This window comes from Toxorhynchites rutilus, chromosome 1, assembly GCF_029784135.1.
Source record: "Toxorhynchites rutilus septentrionalis strain SRP chromosome 1, ASM2978413v1, whole genome shotgun sequence".
NCBI lineage: Eukaryota > Metazoa > Arthropoda > Insecta > Diptera > Culicidae > Toxorhynchites > Toxorhynchites rutilus.
This window is the reverse complement of record NC_073744.1, coordinates 197,237,959-197,258,551: the sequence shown is the minus strand read 5'-3', so window position 1 is coordinate 197,258,551 and position 20,593 is coordinate 197,237,959. Positions and strand designations below refer to the sequence as shown.

Here is a 20,593-nt window from a genome sequence, read left to right as displayed (position 1 = left end):
CTTAGATGCCTATTCTATCAAATTTCTTTTAAAAATCCTATTCAATTTGAACGACGAGGAAAGTGTCACCCATATCTGGGTGACGGAGCGACGAACGTGTTAAGCGCATTTCCCCTACAGGAAATGAACAAGTTCTAAATTTCTCGCAACAAAAACAAGCAACACACATAAAGCCATAGCAAGCTCGGATGATTGTGTTAATTGCAATGCCAGAGTCACTTCAAGTTAAATATTCGCTAGCGTTCCCAGCTCGAGGGGAAACATAAAGCACCTAAGCGACCTTTGTTGTTTCGAGCACAGAAAGATTCTGAGAATTTTCCACAGAAGATATGCAATACTTATACGCTAGCGACAGCTTACTTACGATGCAAGGGTGGAGTTTACTTCGCAAATATTCTCTTTTCGCTATCCCCCTTCGTTGTTTCTATTCTTCTTCTTTTCCTTTGTTTACGGAGACTTTAAATCATTCGATTCATTCGTCTCCAATTGTTTCTATTCTAGCGGCTGCATAAGTTTGCCCGTTATTGACAGCTCTGTTCGGGAAAGCACACAAATGGACATAAAAAATGTATGGGGAAATGGAAATGCTTCCAATTTTCATCAATTAAAACCATATACAAACTATGAGATTATAATGTATAGCTTATAAAACAAATCTTAGAAAATTTCCGATTCGATCGGTATGCAAATCGTTAAATTCCGTTCACAGCGAAAATAGTTATTAACGTTAACTTCATTTCATGAAAACGTGACTTGCTTTCTGATTTAACACCCTTAATGTAAGACGTAGTCCTACGTCAAAGGGATTCTTTCATTTCATGAGATGGGTTACTACCAACTTCTGAATGCATTTTTTTTTCTTTGAGAATGGTGGTTTTTTTGAACCAACCCATTTTTTTGGAAACCACGAATCATTGTTTTCATTCCGCATCAACAGAGAGGAAAACCACAAAACCACGCAAATCATGACCATCGCCATCCGGACGCGGGTGAGGACGATAATGTGTGTACTAACAGCGGTAGTAGTTGTATTTTTGATTGACCACGGACACCGTGATTATGAATTTAATTTCACTTCCTCATAATAATCCCGGAAACTCATCGAAAACTCGACGAGCCGAAAAAGGGGGTAAGAAATGTGAGAAAACAAACGTTGATTGCTATAATTATAAACCGTCATTCGCGTTCGTTATCAGTGAGTATGGCCACCTCGCAACCAGGGAGATGCTGTATTTCGTTTAACTCTCATGAAAATTAATTCATTTTGTACAGTGCACAGCATGCACTGGATGTCATGCATCACGATTTGCATAAAATGCGATGATGAATAAACTAGTCCCGAAAAGCAATTTGTCTAATTGTGCCTTGTCTGTTCCCTTTTCAGCTCGTGGGCGGCGAGTTCGACATGGAGCTGAACTTTGTCGTCCAGGATGCCCAGAACGTGAAACACATGCTCGAGCTGCTGGACCACTGTCCGGCGAACCTCCAGGCCGAGGTGTGGAGCGTTTTCATCGCCATCCTGAAGAAGAGCGTCCGCAATCTGCAGGCCTGCACCGAGATTGGACTGATCGAGCATGTCCTGGCGAGGCTGCAGCGAGCGGAGCCCATCGTTGCCGGTAAGCAAAGGCCTTCCGGTTTCCAAAATACGATTTTTTTCCACCCTCCTCTTCCCATCTAGATCTACTCATCGAAATGTTGGGAGTGCTCGCTAGCTACAGTATCACAGTGAAAGAGCTGAAGCTACTGTTCGGTGCGATGAAAGCCATCAGCGGTAAGTGGCCGCGACATTCGGCCAAATTGCTCAACGTTCTCAAACAGATGCCCCACCGGAACGGGCCGGATGTGTTCTTCAGCTTCCCCGGACGGAAGGGTTCGGTAAGTTTGTCACCGACGATTATCGGAGGAGGATCAATCCTAATGATTTTCTGCATATTTGTTCGACAGGCTGTCGTATTACCGCCACTTGCGAAGTGGCCCTATGAGAACGGATTCACCTTCACCACCTGGTTTCGGTTGGATCCCATCAACTCGGTCAATATCGAACGAGAGAAGCCTTATCTGTACTGGTAAGTAGTGTGCCTTTGCTACGGTACTCCGTTGTGACTACTTCTATATTCTTCTATAAAGCTTCAAAACGTCCAAGGGTGTCGGTTACACGGCCCACTTCGTTGGCAACTGCCTGGTGCTGACCTCGATGAAGGTGAAGGGCAAAGGTTTCCAGCACTGTGTCAAGTACGAGTTCCAGCCGCGCAAGTGGTACATGATTGCCATCGTCTACATCTACAACCGATGGACCAAGAGTGAGATCAAGTGCCTGGTCAACGGTCAGCTCGCCTCCAGCACGGAGATGGCCTGGTTCGTCTCGACGAATGATGTAAGTGTTTACACACATCCACACGGAAGTCGCTCTAAATTCCCTTCATTTGATTCACACAGCCATTCGACAAGTGCTACATTGGTGCCACACCGGAGCTGGACGAGGAGCGTGTGTTCTGCGGCCAGATGGCCGCCATCTACCTTTTCAGCGAGGCGCTGACAACGCAACAAATTTGCGCCATGCATCGGCTCGGTCCCGGCTACAAGGTGAGCCTCGATGTACTCATTGATCCATTCTATTCTAACAATTTTCGATATATCTCCCAATCAGTCCCAGTTCCGGTTCGACAACGAGTGCTACCTGAATCTGCCGGACAACCACAAGCGGGTGAGTCACGAGTCCTCGCTTGGATCGCCCGCGGCCGGAGGTTCGTCCTCCCTATCGCCGACGCCACCAGCTCCGATCGAATCCAACATCCATCGGAATCTGGCCGCCGCCAGTGCCGCCGCCGCTAGTTCTAGTAGTTCCTCCTCATCCTCTAGCAGTACTCCTAGTTCGGCGATCGTTGCAGCGGGGGCGGGCGGTTCGGCTGGGATGGGCCCGGCGGGACATTCCAGCGGAACGGCCGCCACCGGCGGGGCGCTCGATGCTTCCGGCGAACAGTTTAATTTTGCATCTGTAAGCATGCTTTTTGTTTTTATTTATTTTCATTCTTCCGTTTGTTTTTTTTTCTCATCGCCCTCTAGCAGTTATCCTAGTTTTAAGTTTGTTCCAAGTTGTCCTAGAGAAGCGCTTTCTGTCCCCCGGGCTGGTGTCTTGGCGGGAGAACGACGGTGGCGCAGGTAGTGTAACCTGCGCGCAGGGATCGTGAGTTAGATTGGCAGTCCCCCCCCAGGCCGCTTCGGCGTTTTCAGAGGCCTGAGCTGTACAATGTGTCTGCATGATGTGTGATTTTCTCTCGATTTGTTGTTTTTTTTTCGTTCAATTTCGATAGGTGGAAAGCTGGGAGGAGTGACTGTGTGTTATTGAGAGAATCTATTGAATACAGTATGGTAAAGTACAGGTTCTTTCAGATTGAACGCTCACACAACAAATTTTTATTTTTTTTTTTAAGTATTCAAATAATATTAAGTATATAATAATTTTCATTCAAATTTCAACAATTTAATACTGCCTTTCGGCTTGCTAATATGATAGAATAAAATTGCTTCTCGTCATGATAGATTGAAGGGTCAATCCTCATAAATTAGTTGATTGATTATCTTTTTCAACTATACAGGCTTTAAACTACAAAGTTCATGTTCAAAAAAGCTCATCAGACAAATTAAAAAAAAAGTCAGAAAACCTCAGAAGAATTTGAACAAAAATTGAAGAAAACAAAAAATATTCCGACAAATTCAAAAAAAAAATTGAGCCAAGTTCAAAAAAGCTCAAAAAATTTCAGAAGAAACATTCAGAAAAAGAAATTAGAATAATCAGAAAATGTTCAAATTATTCAAAAAAAGGAGTATATTCAAAAAAATTAGGTGAAATTTAAAACAAAAAATTAAAAATCAGAAAAATTCAGAAATACAATCAGAAAAGGATACGAAAAATATGAAAAATCGAATAGAAGAAAAAAATCAGACAAATTCAGAAAAAAAATTAGGAAAATCAGAAAATGTCCAAATTATTCAGAAAAAAAAAGAGAATACATACAGAAATAATCTCAGCAAACGAACTAGTTATCAGTTCGCCCCTATCATAAAACCTCAAAGTATAAACAAAAACCCTTTCGTAAACTAGACCTTCCCTCTTTTAGAATAAACAAAAATGAACTGTGAATCACACGACCCGCAAACAAGGATCGTGCAAGAGAGATGTATTTGTTTAGGCTCGAGATCGAGCCGACGTTCTCATAAACTTATTCACACGATTCGCAATAAGGATTATGCAATAAAGATGTATTTATTCAGGCTCGAGCTTATTGATAATTTTGGGTATACAAAACACGTCTGTATAACGGGTCGCTGCAAACATAAAATTTTGAAAAAAAATTGAAAAAGTTGAATGTATAAAAAAATCAAAAAATACAGAAGAACTCAAGGAAAAACATTGAAAATAATGAAAAAAAATCAATTTGGAAAATTAGAAGAATTTGGAAACTATCAGAGAGAATCTGAAAAAAATAAGAAACAAATAAGAAAAAAATGACAAATTCAGAAAATTTAGAAAAATGTAGAAATACAAACAAAAATAAAAAAAAAATCTTTCGAAATAATAAAAAAAAATTAAAAAAAAGGAAAGTGCAGAAAAATTTAGAGAAATTTTAAAAAATACTCGAGAACAAACAGAAAAAAATAGAAAAGTGCATAAAAATTCTAAAATTCAAGAAAATTCAGAGAATTTATGAATACACAAAAAAAATACGGAAAATTAAAAAAAAAATCATAGACAATAAAAAATTAAGAAAAATTATAAAAAAAGCATAAATATTATGTTAAAATTGGTAAAAACAAAAAAAGAAAAAACATTCAAAGAAAAAAGTAAGAAATAGAAACTATAAATAAGGTGAATTGCAGAAAAAAGCGGATGATTTGGTTATCTCACTTCACTCGCAGCGCAGCATCCCACCAATCAGAGGATCGAACACTGATTCATGTAGGCGCAATGCACGAAAATTGGCGATTCGTCATGCCCCCCTGAACAATACATCGAAGCAAATGAGTTTCAAGTAGTTTCGAGACCTAGAATATTAGTTTCTTAGTGAAATGTATAGTAGGACACTTCAGTTATGGCTTCTTCCAGTTGGAGTGATTCATGAGTATAACAAAAGGAAATATGGAAATCAAATCAGAAGTACCTACGAAAAATCGCTTTTTGGTAGAACAAAGTTTACAGGGTTTGCTAATATCTCATAAAATGCTTATCTTCCTTTTCGTTTATCCTATACAGAGAAAATCTATGCATGAATATAGATATGTATGGAACAAGGTTTCATTCATCAATCCATATAAAACCGCTGAGGCCCCAACTTTTAAACTTCTCTTAGTTTCAGTCACTACTCCTCCCTCGCTTATCCGCGAAACAGTAGCGTTAAGCTTGTGTAGCGTACCGTCGTTGTGTATGTGTGTATGTGTGATCTTCCGATCCATTATCGCACCCCCTCCGACGCCAAAACTAACGAACTTCCGCTCTCTCATTTTCCCCCCACCCCACAGGTTCTGTACGATGGCAAGCTGTCGAGTGCAATCGTCTTCATGTACAATCCCGTCGCCACCGATGGCCAGCTGTGTCTACAATCAGCCCCCAAGGGTAACCTGTCCTACTTTGTGCACACGCCCCACTCGCTGATGCTACAGGTGAGTGCGATTAACGAACGATGAAATGCGTCGATGATTTTCGGTTTTTATGATACGTTTTATGTGGCCTCTCCTTCCTTTCTTCTTCTCTCGCTTTTGTCATCTCTTCCCCCCACAGGACGTGAAAGCGGTAGTCACCCACTCGATTCACTGCACGCTCAATTCGATCGGTGGCATTCAGGTGCTATTCCCGCTGTTCTCCCAGCTGGACATGCCATACGAGGGGACCGACGTCAAGAAGGATCCGACGCTTTGGTGAGTGAGAAAAAGGAAAAGGGACACCATCAAAATCTGATTACTGATTGTATCGTTTTTTATGTATCGTAGCGCAAAGCTGCTCGGATTCATCTGCGAGTTGGTGGAAAGCTCACAAACGGTGCAGCAGCACATGATTCAGGTCAGTTGAAATACCTCCCTTCCCCATCGAAGCATTAGCTGACGACGGAGACGGATGGTGATTTATAAGTATGTGTTTCGTTTCTTGCAGAATCGCGGCTTCCTGGTCATTTCATTCATGCTGCAGCGTTCCTCTCGCGATCATCTCACGTCGGAGGTGCTGGGCTCGTTTCTGAGCCTCACGAAATACCTGGTCACCTGTCTGTCGGCCAACTCGGATCTTCTGCTGAAACAGGTACGTGTCGAGTGCTTTGTGTTTTGGGTTCTTTTTTCGCGCACCATATTCCCGGAAGACGTCTTCCTTCCGCCCTGTCTTCCTTCACTGCCGTTTGAGGCTTCTAGAGGTCCCCTAGGTCGGCGTCTAGCGAAGCCAAACACACCCACGTGTCGTCTACACAAATCGTTTTTGTTTCTTTAGAGGAGAGAGCAAAAAAAACAATGAAGGATCCTTTCTCACCACCAAAAGCACATTGGCTATGATTTAGCTCACAAAAATGCGTATATACACCGTTTCTTGTTTGCTAGAGAATAGAAACAATCTCTTCTCGGTTACAGAGTGAATTCATGTGCCAAAACCATGAAAGCTTTTTGATTTGCTATTGTTCGGAAAAAAAGCTCCATTGATTATGGTTTTCTAAAATAATTGGTATTCATTATAAAATAAATTTGCATTGCAATATACAATATACATTTCAAATATTTATGCAATAAGTAAAAACAGATGAGTCGATAAACCAGAAGAATTGGATAATCGATTTATCGATGAGCTTGTAAACCGGAATATTGGAAAAAATATAAAGTGGCAAACCACAAAACTGAAAATTCCGGAAACGAAAAAAAAACTTTCACTAAAGGACACAAAAAAACAAACAAGACAAACCGAAAACCTGGATGTCGAAAAATAGAAAAAACTGAAACAAAATTCAAAAGGCAGCAAAATTAAAAATAACAAAATAAAATAAAAAAAAATCTTGATAAAACGATAAAAAGGTTACGATAAAAAGAAATCAAATATTGAATCGGAAAATTGTAAACCAAAAAATATAAATTAGAAAGTAACAAAATTCAAAAAAATACTTATTCGAAAGAAAAGTTGAAATTCGCAAAAACTAAACTTAAATATCAAAAACTGAAAATGAAACTAAAACAAAAATAAGGTCGAAGAAATAAAAAAAACAAAATCAGAAAAAAATAAAATTGAGAAAAAAATTTAAAAAAAATAGAAAATGCACTCAAATTCTAAAAACAAAATAGAAAAATCTAAAAATTCTTGAAAAATAACAGTTTTTGAAAAGTGAAAACTAATAAACAAGAAATGGAAAATAAGAGGAAAACTGGAAGTTGAGAATTAAGAAAAAAAAATGATTAATTTTCTTTATTTTTTGTTTAAAAAAAATTTTAAATAATTTTTTTTTCTTTTCAATTCAAATTCGGATTTTTTTAAAATTTTGAATTTTCGTTTTCTAATTTTCCGAATCTTAAATTTTCTATTTATTTGAACGTACGTTTGACTCATAATAGTTCAAAAAATGAATACTTTAGGAAGGTAAAACTACTGGAAACTACTTATATTAGAATTCAGAACATTCACGATATTATAACATTTAAAAAATCTTTTTCTTAATCTTCAATTTCTTCGACTTAATTTTTTTATATTTAATTTTAGTTTTATTTATTTTTGAAAGTTGTTTCTTTTTAATTTTGGTTTTAATTATTTTTTAAATTTCCGAATTTTCGAAAGGTAAAAACACTGATAATTACTTATTTTAAAACCGTTTAGGAAATTATAAAATTTTTAAAATCTAATTTTAGTTCTAGTTTTTTTTTATATTTGATTTTGGTTTTAATTTGTTTTGAATATTGTTTTTTGATTTCATTTTCCGAAGCATCAATTTTCTATTTATTTCAACGTAAACGAATGCTCAACATAATTTTAAAAATGAGTACTTTAGAAACTGAAAATTACTTTATTTAGATTGCAAAACATTCAGAAATTTATAAAATTTAGAATACTCAAAACTCAAAAAAAAAAATATAAACTGTAACTGTTTAAAAAAAATGAAAAGTTTTCAAAATAAAGAATTTTAGAAATTCAAAGTTTAGAGAACTGAATATTAAGATAAAACAATTGAGCAAGACTAGAAAAAAATGCAAAAAAGTTTTTCAGGAGTATAGAAATTCCAAAAATTTCGAAACAATTTTTAGAAAGCTACAGATTCAGAAAAAAAAAGATAAATTTTAACTTGAAAATCTAAAAAACTGAATATTTCAATAATAGAAAATATTTTCATGTTTTAAATGGTTAATTCAATAAATTTAAAATGCGTATAATTGAAATACCAGGATATTGAAAAATTTTCTTATTAAAACATTTCATAAATAATGGAGATAAAAAAATATTCGATAAAATTGGAATGCCAAAATTTTAATTTGAAAAAAAAAATTAAAGAGGATCAAAAGTTTAGTAAATTAGATGCTAAAAAAATTGTAAATAAAATAAAGAATAATAAAAAAAAAATCATATCAATTATCAAATTCTAAATTAAATCAATCAAAATGGTCAATTCATGAAATTGAAAATGCGTATAATTGAAATACCAAAAATTGAAAATTTTAGAAAAATTTGTTATAAAAAATTATTAATCTTAATTTTTTAAAACAAATTTTTCTATAATTAAATGATAAAATGAAAACAAAATATTTAAATATAAAAAAATTACAATGTCAAAATTTCAAATTAAAAAAAAATGAAAAAAATGTTATTGAAAAATTATTAAAAATTAAGAAAGAAATTGGACTTTCTTATAGAAATATCGAACAATCGAATTATTAAAAAAAAAATCAAATTCAATTATCAAAATTCAAACAATTGAAATTTGAGAGATTTGAAATTCAAAAAATGTAAAATAAAGAAGCAACAAAGTAATAAAAATTTAAGGTTCTGAAATTTAAAAAAAACATAAAATTCTGAAGAAAAACAATAGTTTAAAATTCAAAAAATTAATAAATTAAAAAAAAAATGAAAATTTAAATTCCAATAGAATGAAAAATCGAAAAAACTGAACAGCGATAAATGGAAGCTCAATAAATTGAAAATTCGAAAAATTAGAAATAAAAGAAATTAGACAAATTCTAATTTGAAAATTCAAAATTTTAAAATTCTGAAAATTGAAAGCTTAAAAAGCTAAAAAAATTCAAAATCAAAATTTAAACAACGTTGAGGTCCAAGTTAAAAACTCAAAGAGTTGAAAATTTACAAAATTGAGAATTCAAAAAATTCAAAATTCAGAGAATTAAAAATTCTGAAAATTGATAATCGAGAAATTTGAAAATGATTGTGCAATAACATAAACGCAACCAACGGTTCTGAAAATATAATGATTAAAAAATCAAAAAATCCAAAAAGTTAGAGATTTCAAAAAATACAAATAATAATTCAAAGCATTACAAATTATGAGGTTCAGAAAATTGATTTTCCGGGAAATTAAAAATAAAAAAGCAACAAAATAAAAGCAAATAAAATATCTAAAAATTCAAAAAAGATTCCAAAATTTAAAATTCTGAAAATTGTTAATTCAAAAAACAAGACAATTCAGGGAATTGAAGATTCAGAAAATTTTAACTACACATTCAAGAAAATTATAAATTTCAAAACTCAAAACTTCAGGAAATTTAAAATTTGAAACAAGAGAAAAATAAGATAATTCAGAAAACTGAAAATAAAAAAACTAAAATGCATTAAAAAATGTATAAATCTAAGAATTAAAAATTCGTAAAATTGAAAATCGAAACTCGTATTGAATGCTACGAGGAAATTTTATTTTCAGAAATATGAGAATGAAAAAAAAAATCATCAAAATGAAGAATCAAAACATAACTGTTCAGTGTTTTGATTTTCCATTTTGATGAATTATTAAATTTGTTCAATTTTAATATGTTCTAAAATTGATATTTTCAGGTTTTTTTAATTTATTAATTAATAATAAATTTAATTAAATATTATTATTTTATAATTTATCAATTAAGATTGAAAAAAAAGAATATTGAAAAAATAAATAAATTGAAAACAAATTAGGTTCAGGAAATTTTATATGTTGAAAATAAAAAAAAGAAAATCCAGCATTTCAGAAAATAAAAAAAATCAAGAAAAATTTGATTTAAATTGTTTTTAGTTAAAAAAATTATTGAATTAATTTAAAACTAATAAAATAAGAGTTAAAAAAAAGTTAAAAAAAACACAATTTAGAAAATTTCATTTAAAAAAATCAAAAAATTGTAAAAATGAAGAAATTAAATGGTATAGCAAATGAGAAAAGAAATTTTCGGGAAAACAACTTTAAACAAATTGAAAATTTCGAAAACTAAAAATATGGGAAATGTTAAAATGAGAACATTGAAAATTAAAAAAAAATCCAATTGAAAAAATCAGAATCTTGATGAACAAAATGTAATTAGAAAAATTAACAAACATAATAAAAAAGTAACAAGGTTAAGAACAAATAGAAAAAAAGAAAAAAAAAATCAAAATAAATAAAAAATGAAATTATCAGAAAATTGAAACTTTTAACAATATGTGAAAAAAATCAGAGAGATAAATAATTCAGATAATCAAACAAAAAAAATCTGACAACAATCAAATTGAAAAATTGAAAATTTAGATTTTAAAAATTTAAAAAAAATATCGAAAAATTAAGAAAATAAAAAAAAATGAAAAACTGAAACTTCAGAAAAATCAAAAACTCGGAACATTGAAAAACACCAAAATAAAAGGTGAAAAAAAAACAAAAATTGAGCAAACTGTAAATTTTAGGAAAAATAAATTGAATATTCAGAAATTTGAAAAATAAGTAAACCAAAAAAGTTATTAGAAAAATGTAATTAGTGAAATAGAAATGTGAAAACGAGAAAGTTATGAGAATTGAAAACATTTACAACAAACAAAAATCTGAAAAATCGGAAATTCTAAAGACTTATTATTCGGATAAAAAAAAAAATTAAAAAAAACATGGATTTGAAAATAAAACTTCTTAACTGAACAAACCCAATGTCAGTCAGTCAAAGTTGTGAAAATGAAAAATTGTTAAAATTGAGAACATTAAAATAAAAAAAAACCCAGAGGACTAAATATGTCGTTTATTGGATATTTCGAGATTTTTCCTCAGAAAACTGAAATTAAATAAAATGAAGAAATTTGTTTCATAAAATTGAAAATTAAATAAGAATCAAAAGAATTTAAAAATTAGAAAAAAAAATCGCAAATTTAAATTTAAAAAAAATTAGAAATTGAAAAAGTTCGGAAAATCGAATATTTTGAAAAAAATATATTTAGAACATCGAAAAATTAAAAAAAAATTATTTTGAAAAATAAAACTTTACAAAGAAGTTAGGGGAAAAAATCACAAAAATAGGAAAAGTGATTTAAAATTTGGAAATAAACATAAATTTCAAAACATATTTTTTTTAAATTTTGAAAATTCAGAAAACTAAGAATTCAAAAAATTTAGAAGAAATACAGAGTTGAAAATTTGGATAAAAATCAGGAAATTTTAAATTAACAAAAAAAAAATTCAGACAAAAAACATTCGAAGGTTTACTGTGGAAATAATATGCTCAAGATTTGAAATTTTCTATTCGCTAATTATTTCGTGGTTTTGGCTTGCTAAATCACTATGCACTGGAAGGGATGTGTTTTACTTTATTTTAGATCAGTGCAAAATTGAAGGGATAGAACGAGACACGCTGTAAATAGTTTCACAAACACATACTACACACATACCAGCGTTGATGCGAATGATGATGAGAGGTTTCGGGAATGCGTGTGTGCGCGTTTGCGCGAGTGTAATATATCTATCAAAACTATTGGAATTTCGGGTCGATATAGGAATTATAAACAAAAAAATACGCGCTCAGGGCGGAGTGTAAATAGCATGTTTTGTACTAGGCGAATTGGTTCTGAGTCTACCTATATCGTCATCGGCAGAAATAAGGCTGAATGTGTGTGAACATGATTCAGAGAACATTGGAAAAAAATTTAATCAGAACAATTATTTTTAATTCCCGTTTGAATGTTGAGATACATTGTATCATCTTTTTTTTGTATTTGATTATTTTTTGTTTGGAAATACCAAACACTGTAGCTTTTATTTTTTATCCAGAAATATTTCAGAATTTTTATTATTTACCAATGAGTGTTGTCATAGATTTCACATCGAAAAGCTCAGTGGTTATTTTTCTCTCCGGTTTATTTCTACTTCGATTTGCATTGCGAATCTTACGAATGGTTTTGGTTTTTTTATTTTTATATTGTTTCCTTTCCCTTCGTTGATTTTTCCGGAATATTGTACCGTTACAACACAGCATAACGAATACTTCGAAAAAAAGGCAATGATGACACTAAACATATTCTAGAATGCGTTTGTGTGTATTTCGTTGTTCACTCTGTTGTCTTTTTTTTTTCATTTTGAAATAATTGCATGAGTAGGTCGTAATCACGTTTGGTTTCTGCATGATATATTTCCTTTCGTATGAAATAAATGATGACTAACGCTCTCGCAAATTGAGTATCAATAACTTTCAGCGAGTTTTCGGACCCGCTTCATTGTTCTGAGCGACCATTCGATGGGTACCCGTTGATTGAGTTAATAAATATTAGTTACGCTTCGCATATTTTGATAACAATGAACGGAATCGCTAAATGTGCGGCCTACTGGAATCGTCAAATACGATATCAGCACTTTCCGTGGTTCGTTTGGTGGTGCTGAAATAATAGTAAATGTAAGGGAGCAAATAAAACATGAATAATCATCACCACCACCACCTCTTTTTCGTTAGAGGGGTTGAGAAGAATTTGTAAAGCACTTGTTGTTGGCTGACGATCCGATGGCATGAAATTTATTTATTCAGCACTTTGCACCTCTTGTTTTGAACAACATCCAGGCTATTCTGCTGTTGCTTGCTCAGTGTTGCGGGGGTGTGATGATAGGTGCAGAAAATTCGCACCAGTTTGAATGACAGCGGTCATAATCATAATAATAATATAAATGCATCGTCCCTGTGTATTGTACTGTTTGATGAGGTTTGCTTATGATGAATATTAATGCAACCAAATTAATGCAGTGGAAATGACATCGACTGAAATAGCTCCCAATTCCGGCGATTGGAAAGAAAATGAAAACGAACAAAACAAGAATTCGGAATGAAGCCATTAATAACGGAGGGAAATCCGAATCCGTTGAGGAGAAGTGAACTTCCGTGTCCTATTTGCGCCACATTCAATCAGACGGAATGTAGTCGAAATTATCATGTATATTCACTTTTTTTACATGTAATCAAACCACTCTACTTTGTTAATTAACTGGCTCTAGCTTTCGCTTCCAATCCCGCGATGAAAAAGAGTGCGATGTAGCTTGGATATACTCCCAACGAAAAAGAACGTAAACAACAAGTAATGGGAAAAAAAAGTCATTGCTCGCAAGCTCTTTCATGTTTAGCTCTCCGTATCGGACATCGAACCCACACGGAAAGGACGAAAGCCCTGCGCTGAAAATAGGATTAAAAAATATCCAATATTTGCACCTAAACGAGATTTTTTTCTCCCGTCTCGTCGGTTTCATTTGTACAGTGCAGCTACTCTATGCTGTGGTTTCGAATTTTCCACTACCGGGTGCATCGCCATTTCTCCCTCTTGGGAAAAAGTCTGTGACCAGATTAACAGCAAAAAAAATCGGCCGTTCATCTCGAATAAATATGAATCCAAACAAGCAGTTGGAACAGACAGCGGAAAAATTGGAGAGCAAAATCAGAGCGAGGGAGAGAGAGACCGAGAGAGTAAAAAAAAACCCGTTGCTGTTTGTTCTTCATTACGTAGAAATGCATTCATTCATTCGTCTGGTTTCAGATCCGGGTTTTGCCCCGTATCATCTACCTTCGTGGAAAATCTGACTGAACTCGCTCTTAAAACCGGAATAGGATTAACGCTCCAATGAACATTTTTCTCGGTTCAGCAACTTCCTGCCAATACCAGTACTCGTTTTACCTGACGAATGATGAATTCCCATCAGAATGGTATTATGAGTAATGCCATGAAGCAATAAAACAATAAAGCAATAAAGCAATAAAGCAATAAAGCAATAAAGCAATAAAGCAATAAAGCAATAAAGCAATAAAGCAATAAAGCAATAAAGCAATAAAGCAATAAAGCAATAAAGCAATAAAGCAATAAAGCAATAAAGCAATAAAGCAATAAAGCAATAAAGCAATAAAGCAATAAAGCAATAAAGCAATAAAGCAATAAAGCAATAAAGCAATAAAGCAATAAAGCAATAAAGCAATAAAGCAATAAAGCAATAAAGCAATAAAGCAATAAAGCAATAAAGCAATAAAGCAATAAAGCAATAAAGCAATAAAGCAATAAAGCAATAAAGCAATAAAGCAATAAAGCAATAAAGCAATAAAGCAATAAAGCAATAAAGCAATAAAGCAATAAAGCAATAAAGCAATAAAGCAATAAAGCAATAAAGCAATAAAGCAATAAAGCAATAAAGCAATAAAGCAATGAAGCAATAAAGCAATAAAGCAATAAAGCAATAAAGCAATAAAGCAATAAAGCAATAAAGCAATAAAGCAATAAAGCAATAAAGCAATAAAGCAATAAAGCAATAAAGCAATAAAGCAATAAAGCAATAAAGCAATAAAGCAATAAAGCAATAAAGCAATAAAGCAATAAAGCAATAAAGCAATAAAGCAATAAAGCAATGAAGCAATAAAGCAATAAAGCAATAAAGCAATAAAGCAATAAAGCAATAAAGCAATAAAGCAATAAAGCAATAAAGCAATAAAGCAATAAAGCAATAAAGCAATAAAGCAATAAAGCAATAAAGCAATAAAGCAATAAAGCAATAAAGCAATAAAGCAATAAAGCAATAAAGCAATAAAGCAATAAAGCAATAAAGCAATAAAGCAATAAAGCAATAAAGCAATAAAGCAATGAAGCAATAAAGCAATAAAGCAATAATGCAATAAAGCAATAAAGCAATAAAGCAATAAAGCAATAAAGCAATAAAGCAATAAAGCAATAAAGCAATAAAGCAATAAAAGCAATAAAGCAATAAAGCAATAAAGCAATACAGCAATAAAGCAATACAGCAATAAATCAATAAAGTAATAAAGCAATTAAGCAATTAAGCAATAAAGTAATAAATCAACAAAGCAATAAAGCAATATCTATTTTCCGAAATTTTGCATTTTTTAAGTTTAGAATATTATTTCTTTTTTTTTAATTTTGATTCTGATTTTCAAACTTTCAATTCATTGGATCCTTAATTTGTGAATTTCAGAATTTTGATTGTAGATTTCAAAAATCTTTTTTTCCAGTATGTTATGAATAATCAATCATTTAGAATTAGAATTGTTATTTTAATAAAAAAAATTGATTTTTTTTATAAGAATAGAATAGTTATTTTCTAAAAGTTTAACTATGCTGTTTTTCTTTAAATTTATGATTTTTAGGAATTTAGGATTTTCTACTTCACGGAGCCTTATATTTTCGAATCTTCGATGTTTTGTATTGTTATTCCTTTAAACTTAACTTTCTTCACACTTTATATACGTCTTTTTCCTATTTCCTGAATTAGCTTTTTCGATCAATTCAAAAATTCAAGAATTTGAAAACTGAAAACAATAGTTTTGGGGAATATAAAATTCAGAAAACAAATTTAGCAAACTTAAAATTACAAAACATAAAATACAGAAAAATGAATTGAACAAATGAAGAAAAAATTGCAGTTTGCAAATTTAAAAAAAAAACAAAAAAACAAAACAAATTAAAAATAAAATGATGAAAATTCAAAATAAAAGTGAATTCAAAACAAAAATAACTTAGAAAAAAATGAAGACAGTTGAGAAAAAAAAAGAATAAAAAAAAACAAATTGAGTTTAACAAATTAAGAGAAAATAAAATATTGAAATACAAAACAAAAATCAGTAAATTGAGAATTTTGCCAAATTTAGAACTCAAAAAAGTAAAAAAAAACAAAAATAAGCAAATTCAGAAACCACAAATCTAAAATCTTTTACTATTTTTAAAATTATATTTTGAGGAGATCGTAAATTAGGAAAAATTACGAATCAAACAACAATTATAGAAATTGAAAATATTTGAAAATATGAAATTTTATAAATTCAAAATTAATAATATTCATTTCCTGAATTTAAAATCTAAATAGTGATTATTTCAGAATTTGAAAATTTTCGACATTTGAATGTTCTTACTTTTTTATTTTTTTTACAATTTTCAGATTTGTTATTTATTTTCACTTAGTTTCACTTAGTTGAATTTTGTTTTTTTTAATTTATATTTTTCTTGAATTTTGAAAGCTTTGAATTCTTCATGCATCGTTCAAATTTCAAAATTTTCATTGTTCATGTTTGAATTGAATGAATTTTTTATTGTAATTTTCAATTTGTTGAATATTCAGTTTTTAAAACTGGTAATCTGTAGAATTTTCAAAATGTTCAATTATTCTAAATTGTTTTTTTTTTGAATATTTTGGAGTTTGGGGTTTTTAGTTTTTTTCTTGAGTTTCAACTTTTGAATTACCATCTCACAAATTGTCTATTTCTTGATGTTGTTTTCAAATTTAAATTCATCTCTCATTTTTTTTATTTTTTAATGTTTTGTAAATTTTAATTTGTTTAAATTTTAAATTGTTTGGACTTCGGAAGTCCACCATTTTAATTTTTTTTATTCTTTTGATTCCCAAATTTTCAATTTCTCAATTATATTCAATTTTTCAAGTTTGAAAATTCTCATTCCTTCCAATTATTTTTTTTTAATTTTAAAGATCAATTTTTTAAATTTTGAATATTTTAAATTTTGCGAATTCTTGAATTTGAGAATAATTTTTTTTAATTTTTGGACTAATTTTTGTTTCAAATTGCGATGTCAGAATTTTCAACCTCTTGGTTTTTTAAATCAATTTTTTTTTAATTCCCATTTTTTTCGAATTTCTTGAAGTTTTTAATGTTTTGTTTATTTTTATATTTTGTGGTAATTTTTATTTTTTTTTTAATTCTTATAGAATATAATATAGTTTTTCAAGTTCTTGTTTTTTTTTCGATCTTCTGAATATTTAATTTAATGAATATTTTGCCAATTGTCTCCTAATTTCAATTTGAAACTCCCTAGATATTCACTTTCTTGAATTTCGAATGTTCACTATCTGTTTAACTTTCAGAATTTTCAGTTTACTGAAATTTCAATATATTTTTTCTTAATTTGTTAAACTCACTTTGTTTTTTTTTATTCTTTTTTTTTAATTCAACTGTCTTCATTTTTTCTAAGTTATTAGTGTTTTGAATTCACTTTTATTTTGAATTTTCATCATTTGATCTAATTTTTAATTTGTTTAGTTTTTCTTGTTTTTTTTTTAATTTGCAATCTGCAATTTTTTTCTTCATTTGTTCAATTCATCTTTCTGAATTTAATTGTTTGTAATTTTAAGTTTGCTTAATTTGTTTTCTGAATTTTTTATTCCCCAAAACTATTGTTTTCAGTTTTCAAATTCTTGAATTTTTGAATTCATCAATAATTAAATAGATTCCAAAAAAATCCATTCCCTTTCCTTCCAGGAAAAAAATAATTAACAAAAAAGGATTAACAAATTCAAAAATTCTAGAATTTGAAACCTGAAAACAATAGCTTTGAAGAATAGAAAATTCAGAAAACAAATTTAGCAAATTTAAAATTACAATATAAAATATAAAATTCAGAAAAATGAATTGAACAATTGAAGAAAACTTCAAAACATTGCCAATTTTAGACAAATTAAAAATTAAATAAAATGATGAAAAGTAAATTGAAGACAATAATAACTCACAAAAAACAAAATTTTCTTCTGTATTCAAGATTTTGAATTTGTTGATTCATTAATTTATTGGAATTATCGATATTTCAATATTTCTTAATTTATTGAATTTTTTTTTTGCGTTTTTAATTCTCGAAATTTTTGATATTTTGAATTTTTTATACATTGATATTTTTATAAATTTTATATTTTTTAATTTCCATTTTTTCAATTATTATTTTTATGGAGCTATATTTTTTCTGAAATTTGAATTTCAAGAATTCAAATTTATGAACTTTATTTTATTTTTTTCAGTATTTTTTTCAAATTTTATTTTTAATCTTTATTTTATTTTTCTTTAGAATAATGATTTTTTTTGTATTTTCGAGTTTCTGCGTTTATAATTTTCTGAACTAATATTTTTTTTAATTTCACTTTTTAATTTTTTCATTATTTAAAAATTTGAATTAAACTTTCATTTTTTGTTTCTTTTTAACATGTTTTTAAAATTTAAATTTTGTTGTTTCCAATTTTTTGGAACAATTTTTTTTATTTTGCAAATCTTTTTGTTTTACAATTTTTAGATTCAAATTATTGATTGCTAATTTAATATTTTTGATATTATTTTAAGTTTTTTAATTTGATTAATTTCTCATTTTTTCTAATTTCAATTATTCTAATTTTCAATTTGTTGAATTTTTTTGATTTTTCGCATAGTTTGCTTAGTAGGCGTTGGCATAATCATGGGGTTCTGATGAACCCTTCACCAGAATTCCGGTTTTACTACTCCTCCATACTCCATACTCCTTCATATATCTCTTGCAAGAAGGGTGAGTTCCACATGAAGCTAGCACAATCTCTACACAGACACATTTTCTTTACTACTTCTTTCATGAAGAATTATATTACAATACGTCCTTCACTGGACGAAATTCATACAGGAATCGGTGTAGGAAAAGTGCGGTACCTCGTGCTGACAAATCGACCTTTGAGACCGTTGAGAAGAGACCTTGACATTTATCGAGAGAAAGGGAAATAAATGCCATACATTACATGAAAGTTTATTCACATGGCATCAATCCGATAATTCTGCTTCATAAATGAAATGGGTTTCATATTTTCTTGGAAGAAGAAATGAACAGAGCTTTTAACCCATATGATGAGCGGAATCATTTAGTTTAGCCATCCAATAAAAGTTATCGAGCCTCAAACACACAAACAAGCCTCTAAAAATGTGCAAATCTATGCAATGAAGCGCAAAAAATTAGGATGATCAAAATAGAGCCAACCCGCAAAAGGGACGACTAAACTGTTTTTGCTAGTCCTAAAATCCTCAATAATATATGTGATCCCATCTAGCACAGCAACGTTTCCAGACAAAAGCTCAATTTGCATCTAGATTATATCCACAGCAGGATTTATGAACAGTTCTAATCCACTGTCCGTAATTGACAACGAATAAACAAAAATAAAATAAAAACTGGGCCCAACCCAAATCCAGTGACCCTAATCCATGACATACAACCGATACCGATAACAAACAGAGTAGAGCCTCTCGCCTCCTTCAGTCTACTCCTTTTCCTCCAACAAGATTAATGAACCCTCCAGGATTAATGAGTGGAGCGCAAATAAACAAATTAAAATTTATGGCACATTTCACCCAGCGTGGGAGGGATGTGTGGACATTCGGAGCATCGCTCCGCGACCAGTGCCGATCAATCAGAGACGAAACTTTGGCAATTGTAGTCTTCGTGGAAATGGATCATTCGTTTTTTGTTTTTTGTGCGGGAGAATTTAAAACGTCCGTCAAAATTCGTTCGTTCCAACGTATGCAACGGGAAAAGTACACAATCCAAAAATGGTTCGATCGGTTCTGACCGAGAAAAAAATGGGATTGAATTTAGCGACGGTTCAGAAAATCAAAAACTCAAACAATCCCTCTAAACACTGCAATTGATCCGCGTTCCACCGATATTCTCGGGAGCAGCGGGAGAAACGGGAAAGCTACTTCGCGGAAGCGGGAATGAGCGACAATTAAATTGAATTCGAAATTCCGCGATTCCGGATCACAGCTTCCGGTAGATTTCGTGACTCGTGAATGTAAAGATTAATGAAGCGTAGCAATTTATCGGTTTACGCGGGAGGGATGGCACGCGAATCGACTCTAGAGTGGTAGGCAAATTTACACTCCAAAATTGGATGGCTGTCGTAATGGTGTCGGTGATGGGATGCGATATTCAGCAGGAGTTCGGAAGGCGGAAGGGCAGTCGTCGATAATCGTGACGCGCCACGCCGGAATCATCAAAACTTTGATAATTCGAAAAGATTAGTGACCTCATTGAGAGAGCATATTGAGAGCATATTGAGTGTATTGGGACATTGTGTCAAATGGGTTGCCACATTCAAGTTGCAATTTCGCCAAAAAAAGAAAATCCTCTATTGGACCTGAATTTTTGAAATCGCGACCGATTTTTTTTTCAAAAAAGCCAAAAATATTTGTAATCAAAATTGAGCTTTGCGCAGTGGAAATACCATGACCAATGTGGTTTATCCAATGTACAGTTATTGCTAGTTGGGAAAAAGGTCAATGTTGCGCGTGAAGCGTTGCATCGTGAAGTAGGCTGTGATGTACAGCTAGTGATGTTCGACAAATTATTCATTCCTCTAATAATAGAACATCTTCCAAATATCCATTA

At 31.2% G+C, this 20,593-nt stretch overlaps 1 protein-coding gene across 24 annotated transcripts in view; it reads left to right on the top strand.

Annotated features, from left to right (window-relative positions):
• LOC129762521 (neurobeachin) overlaps positions 1–20,593 on the top strand; it is a 250,072-nt gene that overhangs the window by 158,686 nt on the left and 70,793 nt on the right. For 18 of the 24 annotated variants that reach the window (XM_055760853.1, XM_055760851.1, XM_055760837.1 and 15 more), the window contains exons 2-11: positions 1,385–1,616; positions 1,679–1,875; positions 1,945–2,066; positions 2,128–2,374; positions 2,437–2,583; positions 2,648–2,995; positions 5,518–5,658; positions 5,777–5,913; positions 5,986–6,055; positions 6,146–6,289. In XM_055760853.1, coding sequence (XP_055616828.1) covers positions 1,385–1,616; positions 1,679–1,875; positions 1,945–2,066; positions 2,128–2,374; positions 2,437–2,583; positions 2,648–2,995; positions 5,518–5,658; positions 5,777–5,913; positions 5,986–6,055; positions 6,146–6,289 — 1,785 coding nt within the window. The remainder of the gene's footprint in view (positions 1–1,384; positions 1,617–1,678; positions 1,876–1,944; positions 2,067–2,127; positions 2,375–2,436; positions 2,584–2,647; positions 2,996–5,517; positions 5,659–5,776; positions 5,914–5,985; positions 6,056–6,145; positions 6,290–20,593) is intronic. The other 6 variants (XM_055760855.1, XM_055760856.1, XM_055760843.1 and 3 more) reach the window with 1 other exon arrangement.